General features: G+C 46.2%; 1 protein-coding gene across 2 annotated transcripts; it reads right to left on the reverse strand.

The window, feature by feature from the left end:
- Nucleotides 1-3,710: 3,710 nt before the first annotated feature.
- LOC123044028 (xylulose kinase 2) lies at nucleotides 3,711-8,125 on the reverse strand. 2 transcript variants are annotated; one of them, XM_044466645.1, is made up of 11 exons: nucleotides 7,807-8,125; nucleotides 6,455-7,106; nucleotides 6,243-6,331; nucleotides 5,869-5,933; nucleotides 5,648-5,703; nucleotides 5,444-5,564; nucleotides 5,027-5,101; nucleotides 4,722-4,775; nucleotides 4,537-4,631; nucleotides 4,268-4,442; nucleotides 3,711-4,147 (listed from the first exon to the last, which is right to left on the reverse strand). In XM_044466645.1, exons 1-11 carry the CDS (start codon nucleotides 7,866-7,868, stop codon nucleotides 3,906-3,908), a joined length of 1,686 nt encoding a protein of 561 aa, XP_044322580.1. In that variant the 5' UTR covers nucleotides 7,869-8,125; the 3' UTR covers nucleotides 3,711-3,905. The 2 variants fall into 2 exon arrangements, with proteins under 2 accessions (XP_044322580.1, XP_044322581.1); XM_044466646.1 differs by having other exon boundaries at nucleotides 7,619-8,124.
- Between the last annotated feature and the right edge of the window lie 284 nt (nucleotides 8,126-8,409).

The raw sequence follows: 8,409 nt of genomic DNA on the forward strand, positions 1-8,409 counted from the left end.
TCTTAGCAGGGTCTGTAGCTACCCCTTCCCCACTAATAACATGCCCCAGACAGTTAATTTTTGTCTGAGCAAAGGCACATTTGGAGAGCTTCACATGCCATTTGTGTTGTTCCAACAAAGACAACACTTGAGCCAGGTGTTCCAAGTGTTGAGCATAAGTTTTACTGAATATGAGGATATCATCAAAGAAAACCACTGCACAAACCCTCAGAACAGGTGACAAAGTGTCACACATTGCAAAGTTGAATGTATTGGGTCCACCAGTCAGACCCATTGAGACCACCAGAAATTCATAATGACCAGTGTGTGTTTGAAAAGCAGTTTTGTACTCTTCTCCACGGGCCAATCTTATCTGGTGATACCCAGCCCTCAAATCCAGTTTAGAGAACCAACTGGATCCTGCCAACTCATCCAACAATTCATCAATAATTGGAATAGGAAATTTACTTTTTACTGTCAGAGTATTGAGATGTCTATAATCAATAACAGGCCTCCATGTCTTGTCCTTCTTTTGCACCAAAATCATGGGAGAATATAATGGACTATTGTTGTGTCTAAGGATACCAGAGGACAGCATTTCTTGAACTTGTTTTTCTAACTCATCCTTAAGCAGAGGAGCCAATCGATAGGGTTTGATTGAAAAGGGTTGAGCTCCAGGAAGTAATGGAATTGTATGGTCATATTTTCTCCTTGGAGGCAATCCTTTGGGGCCTCAAAGACTGAACTGAATTTTGACAATACCTGTTGAATCTCTGCAAGTAACTCAACTGAAACTGTATCATTGCCGACAAGCAGTGCAGATAATTCAATCAGAGCAAAAAATTGAGGAGTTGCATCCTGTCCTAGCAGCGTCACCAGTTCACCTTGTAACTGAAACGAGAGCCAGTGCTCAGCCCAATCCACCTGCATAGGGCTATGACTTGCTAGCCAGTCCAGACCTAGTATTCCATCATAAGATCCCAACGAGAAAACTTTCAAATCACTAACAAACTCATGTCCTGCGCAATACCATTGCCCTTTTTGCAGTTGTTGATTGCATGGCACAAGAGAGCCATTAGCCACCTTAACCATAGACACAGGCATAGGGACAATACCCTGCAATTTACTGGCCACAGTACAATCCACAAATGAGTGTGTACTGCCAGAGTCCACCAAGAAAATCATTGGTTGGCCCTGTAACTGAACTTTCAGTTTCATAGTTGTAATTGCAGGTGCAGAATTGTCCCTCAGAGCAGCAGCAGATAGGAATATTGCATTGGCCTCACCAACAACTTCTTCTTCAGTGTCACTGACATCCGATGGCATATTCTGAACATAATCAAGCATTTCATGTATGACATGCAGTTGCACTTCTTTTTTGCAACGATGGTCTCGAGCCCATCATTCTCCACAGATGAAACAAAGCCCTTTGGATTTGCGATAAGCTCTGAGTGAAGCCCATCGGTCATCTGGAGTTGCTGTTATTCGACTGTTGTCAGGTAACTTCTTCTCGTCAGTGATGCGAGCTACAGTGTGACGACTTGTTGATGGTACTGTCGAACGCTTAGTGCCGGCTGACCCATTCCCTGCAAACAAACTGATCATAAGAGCGCAAGTGCATAAGCAGAGTCTAAATCAACTGGTTGCTGGATCCCGACCAACAGACGTACCGACGGTACCAGTCCTTCCATGAAACGAGTGACATAGTGGACATCACTTGGGTTAGACTCATATGCAGTTAACTGATCATACAGCTTCGAGAAACGCTCAACGTAATCCTCCACTGTGCTTGTTTGCCTGATATGAAACATCTGACGTACCAGGTTCTGGTGCTTATTGCATCCAAAACGAGACTGTAACAGCCCACAAAATTCAGACCAATTGACATGCGGTGCTCGACGCTGAACCGATTCTAACCAACGAGCTGCAGTTCCCTCAAATTGTGAAGATGCAAACGAAATCCACTGGTGCTGAGGAGTATTCCAAAATCTGAAATAGTCCTCACAACGAGACTGCCACAGTTTCGGATTCGAACCATCAAATCACGGAAGCTCAATTCGAAGACCAAAATTCACCGCATCCGGAATGAAGGCTCGAAAATTCTCAGCAGCAGGAATCAGATGTCGCGACGGGGCTGGATCCGTGTGCATACCTCGAACTGGAGGAGGAACATAACGGGGACTCGAGCTCCTCTGCTCCAAATCAGCTCGAGCCCCGTCCGCCCGTTCGAACCACCGTTCGCTGGTGCTGGCGGGGGTCCTTGACCAGGTTCTCTCGATGAGACGGGCGTCGACGTCGCCGGGGTAGATCCTCGTTCGCCCCCGAGTTCGTCGCGCAACTCGTCGAGGTCGACGCCGACGGCGAGCTTGACGTTGTCGAGTCGACCGGAGAGCTGATCCAACTTGCTGTCCAACTTGGCGAAGGCGTTGACCACCTCCTCGCTGCGCTCCGTCGAGGCCTTGGCGAGGGCGGCGTCGAAGTCCGCGCACAGGAACTCGTAGATCATGCGTGTCTCCAGGGAAATTTTTTCCATGGTTTCTGCTCGGCGACGTACGGCGAGGCGGGTGTGGCGGGGAAAATTGGCCGGCTCCAGGATTGAACGGCTCTGATACCAGATTGTGAGGTCTAAGGTTTGTATTTAGCCATAGCCATGGATTCGAGCTACAAGAAGGATTACAAGGGGAATTGCTCTCGCAGGAGCCACACACCACACACGCCACCTAGCCGTTATCCTCTTCGCCCCGTTCGTCCGCCTTGAGCCGGAGTATATGTAGTGAAGCGTTCTAAGCCCATTCTGGCCCAGCTAGTCGAGCCGGAAGGCGAGGCTGCCTCCTGGGCCTGCACGTCTCTCCAGCTGGCTTCTGGCCCACCACAGGTTCGCTGACAGGCTTTCGCCCAGGATTCCTCCTCTCCAGAAGAGCTTGCATATATTGGAAGTGCCTCCAAGAAGGGGAACAACGCCCGAAGGCGCTGCCACAAACTCATGGTTAGGGCATGACTTTCACCGAGAACCCTTCGTATCCCATGAGAAGAGCTTGTATATCTGGGAATTGCATAGAATGCCCCTCAAGATGACCCCGGAGCCGATGGAAGAAGGGTAAACTCAAGTTGTTGCCCGAATGTTGCCATCTAACGGCATCTCCAACGCTGACCCTCAAACCGGACACCGCATCCGTCTACCCACATCGGGGATCAGTCCATGGACAGGAATGCGGGAGCCGGCCATCCAAAGCTAGCCGCATACATCCACCCCCAATGTCTTTTTTTTCAGTCTGCACACTCTAAATAGCTGCATTTCTAGTTTCAGTTTAGCTAAAAATTGTTCAACTTTTTATATGCAACAGTAGTTCTAATTTAAATGCAGTTGTGTCATATGCAAGCATCCGCAATGCGGCCGTGCATTTCTTGTAACCAAAGAATCCAATCCTTTCTACTACATCCTTCTTCAAGATGGAGATGTCATGGTAGAGACGATCAAAGACATTTTTCCGCATCCGTCAGCAAAAATTATAAACGGATAGGGTATCGGGGGCAAAGTAGTCATCTATCAGTGTCAAATGGCCGCTTAAACCTCGAGGCCATCATCTCTCAGACCGAAGAAGCGGGCTCGTCGGAGCACACCATGTCTGCCCATGGCTAACGTGACGTCACTACTTAGTTCAAGTCTTGGTGTTGCAAGGCGAGTTATAGCATATTTTGTGCACTTCAAAGAAAACCAGGAACGATTCATCTGTAGAAACATGTGACAGTTTTTCATAACGAATGCATCACAAATTATTCGTTCACAGGACCGCGGCACATTCTTCACGGCTGACGCGCACGACACCAGCTAGCGTCAACAGTTGATACAATGACTTTATTATATTTCCTATATAATCCCTATGCTCATATGGCCCCAGTGCCATATGAAATGTCCTATAGTATATCTACGCACGCCCGATCTTCTCCACCAGGCGTCTCTCGATCTCCATCCTCTTCTTCATGAGCACCGTGTACTTCTTCAGGAGCTCCCTGCCCTCCTCCCCCGGCGCCGGGACCGCCAGCTTTGCGCCCAGCGAGGTCTTCTCCAGGTTGCCCGTGTACATCCGGGAGATGGGAACAAAACCTCCTTCCTCCTTGCACAGCCACCCGTGGGCGGCTCTCAGAGCTGCACCCAGCGAGGCCGAATCTGTTCGAGTTCCACAAGCAGTATCAGTTCTTCTATTCTTGTTTTTTTTTTTGGCGCCAGTAGATAGCTTTACGACTTTGCGCAAATTTTACGGAGGTACAAAGGAGAGTTTTGACGTACCAGGTCTCTCAACTGTGAAGACAGGGCAGCCAAAGATTTGCGCGATCAACTTGAGGATGCTCTCATTGGAGGATGCCCCACCAGTTGCTATGATCCGCTTTGGTGGGTTGGGCATGCCAAACCGCTCGGCATGCCCTCTCATGGACAACATCTGACCCTCGACGATGGCACGGACCTATGCGCAAGGAATCACGAGTGTGAGACTCATTTATTTGTCACCAGTATCATATCATATAAAGTTAAGAGAATGATAAGACCGTTAAGGCTACCTCAGATTGTGGATCAAATTCTTGCACCTCATGCTCCTTCAGATTATTAGATGAGGCGTCATTGAAATTCTCGACAATGTATCGGTGGAAACCAACTGCGTCGAACAAGCAAATTTGTACAAGGTTATAAGTTATAACTCACAAGAGAAATGGACAAAATTTAAAAAATGTTATTACATGATTACCAGGAAGAGGAGGCAGGATCTCATGGTCTTTGTAGTAGAATCCTAACTTCCCACCTATACGACAAAATATAGATGAATTTCATGATGTCAGAAACTTAGAATCACACTTCATTCACTCTCAGTGGTGACAATAAGCATGAGGAAGCTTTTAACCATTGATAAACTACAGAAAATTAGCAGGCCTGAAAACAAATCATGGTTCAGAGAGTGGTAACACATTCAAAATTTTAATATATATGCGCTAAAAATATTAGCAATAACATCTTGGAACAGAAAAGACCAAGAAAACTTCTGCAAGAACTTACCATTCAGAGGGGGTGTTTTCTCTAGATAGTTGTTGAAAACATCCCACGATTTTTCTGCGCACTGATTCCGCACATCTGAAATAACATTGAGAGTAGTGTCAGCAAAGTAATAGTAGCAAGCCCAGACTTTTCAAACATTACAAACCCATTTAGAACTTCCAATTTTTTTGTGAATTCCACATGAACATGCAGATACTCTCTACATACTTGAAATTTTTTATCAATAAATATTTTTATTTGTGCGTACATAGTGACCATCTGCATGTACATGTATTTTCTCTCTCCAGATTTTAACAGAACTCCAAAATGATTTTCTTTTTGAACTTTTAAAAGCCAGGCTCCATGGATCCTGGGATCGAATTGTAGTTTCCTGATGCCATGCATCGCAATACAGATAGAAGGATAACAGTTTTATACCTTCCCGGGTCAATGAGCCATTTTTGTAACATAGCATCACCATGTAACCATCCGGTTCAACAGGGTTGGGGAAAACATGGCCTTCAAGGCTTGGTTTAGCTTCGGCAGTAATCCCAAAAACCTAAAATACAATTAGGAGATAAGTATAACAGCAGCTTGAAAAAGAAAATACAACGAAACTGAAACAGGATCCTTGCAACTCACTGTGTCACTAGTACCAAGGCTGATTGCAAGATCGCCAGGTGTATTCAGTGTTAAACCTACAATAGATGCAATTGTCCAATGGAATGTTAGTGATGAATAGAGGAAAGTAATAATCAGTTGCTGCTAATTGGGCTGTGATTGTTAAATGATACATAACAGCTGCATTGAAAATGACAACACCAGCAATTCATAAAAGAATCAAAGAAATGACAGTGAAGTACCTGCAAGGCTATTGGGATTGTCACCTGACCACTGAATAACCAAACAGTTCTTGTCAAACTGATGCCTGCAAATGCATATTGCATCAATAAACTTATGGGATGATGCTACAAATAATCTTCATTGCTTCTGCCATTAGGATTGCATTTGTTAAGACCATTAAGCTAGCTTACCTGTTAACAAATTATTTCTATAATATAGGGTGCCTAAAATCTAATTACTAATAGATTCCCTTTGACAGCGAAAAAGAAAATTGACAGAAAATACTGGAGTTACAGATTTGCAGGTGTACACTTAATTACCAAGTGGCATAAAAAGAACGTAACCATATTTTTACAGATGCACCAAAGAGTGCAGCAGTAAAACAAGAACCCACCTTTCTACAAAATATGAAGAAATCCGACCTGCAGCTGCATATGCCGGTGCCAGATTTCCCAGCTTCTGTTCAAGATCAGGAGCAGTTGCCTGGAGGAGGAAGTGCACAATTTGATATTCTATTCTTAGAGAAATGTGAAATTTATTTAAAATATTTTTTATATTCAAGCCATTCAAGATATCTGGTTGTAGCTAAACAGACAAGGGCCAAACCTCTAAAACAGCTTTTGACCAGGTCCTCTGGTTTATATCCATCAAGTTCATCCCAGCACCATCAGTTTCATCAATACTTGCATAGCATCCAGCAAGGATAGATGCCATGAATGAGCTCACCAAAGATATTCTCTCGGTATTTTCATAAATATGGGGTGCTGTTTGGTAGATCTTCCGTATCTGGGGCCCGGTGAATCTCTCATAGGCACGAGACCCTGTCAGCTCAGATAACTCCAATGCTCCTCCGACAGCATTTTCTATTTCTCTGCATTGCTTGGTGGTGCTACTGTCCATCCATATTGGCGAGTCCATGGTAGAAAAGGCATCCTTAAGCTGAGATACCAAGCTCTTACCAGGATCCAGGGAAGACAGCACAGCTTGACTACCCTTCTTCCAATAAACGCTGCCGTGCTGTTGCCCACTCCCTGAAACGGCCACAACCTTACTGAAGTTGATCTTTGGTTTTAGTTTCTCAAGAAGCAGTTCCAAGGCCTCCACCCACATTATGGTTGGTGAATATATACGGCCGTCATCTGTAGGATCTCTGTAGACCCCACCCTCGGTTTTGTAGTGCGGTAACTCGGAGTCAAAATTAACAGTTTCAGAAGCGACTATTATTAACTCATTGCTGAGCACAGTAGCTTTCACAGACCTGTAACATAAGATTGCAGAATTAGATCCCACAATGGTGGTAAACTGCACAATTATCATGATAACAAAAGGAAAAAAGTACAAGCACATCTGAAGCCAATGGTGGGTGCATTGCCGGGTAAATAGATCAAGGCTTTATCAGCATGCGGCATCTAAAAGAAAAGAAACAGCATGCCCAAGATGCACCCTTGGTCTGTTGCCTGTGTATGGTTTAAAAGGAGTGAGGAACGTACGTAGGTGATTAGCATGGACATAGAGCTGAACCCAGAACCTGACACATAAGTGTCTGCATCTATAAAACCTCATATCTCGTAATTAGATCTTCACACCAGCTATTCTCATTAACATTTCAGGTTTTTCTGGATTCAATCTTGTGCGGAAACCTTTCAATTACGAACTTAGAGAACATATATCCCTGCGTACCACTGCCTTACATCTAACATCTTCAGTTAGGCACCACAAATACTAGAGAACCGGATAATCTTTATCACCAAAGAGTACAGTTGTACGCACCAACATTTCTCTTCCACAAAAGGCAGTTGCAATTCAACCTCACACCTCCTCGATCGCCCGCATCATGCCCATCGACCAGAACGAGGATCAACATCCGGTTCGCACGAACAAGTTACAGAAGACCCCGCGTCCAAACAGCCAAAAGCAACTGAAGAAAAGACGCAAGAAAAGGGATAAGGAGGACTCACTGAGTGGAGCTGTCCAGTCCGAGGAAGAGGGCGCCATCCGGGAGGGAGCTCCGCCCGACCATGGCTGCCGGCGACCGGTCCGCCTCGTCGGCACCCACGGAAATCCCCTGCTGCTCCGGGCACGACGTCAGGCGACGCGAGCCGGGAGGGGAGGAATCAGACGGATCGGGGAGGGGGAGCAGGTAGCGCCGAAGTGGACTGATCGACCAACAAACAAACAAATATAACCCGTAGGACTTGGTGGGATAAGGACGGCGCTATCCGGCTAGGATGAGATCAGGGAGCGGCCATGCCGGAGCCATTCCGTTTCGGGTCGCGCGCAAGGATCGCTCACGTCATCATTATCTACTCATCCCTGCTGCTGCGTTCAGGTTTCGTACTTTCCCGAGGGTGGGCATTTTTTTCTTTTTTTCTTTTCTGCGTGGGTCTCACGTCCATGGGAAGCCCGGTCTGGCCGGCCCGGCCCGACGCTGCCCCCGGGCCGGGCTCAAGCCTAGATTTTGAGCCCGAAGGCTGAGCCGGGCCGGGCCCAGGCCCGTCGTTTTTATATTTTCCTGAAGGTCGGGTCAGGCCAGCCCGAAGCCCGACGGGCTTTTATGTGTT

This window comes from Triticum aestivum, chromosome 2B (assembly GCF_018294505.1).
Source record: "Triticum aestivum cultivar Chinese Spring chromosome 2B, IWGSC CS RefSeq v2.1, whole genome shotgun sequence".
Lineage (NCBI taxonomy): Eukaryota > Viridiplantae > Streptophyta > Magnoliopsida > Poales > Poaceae > Triticum > Triticum aestivum.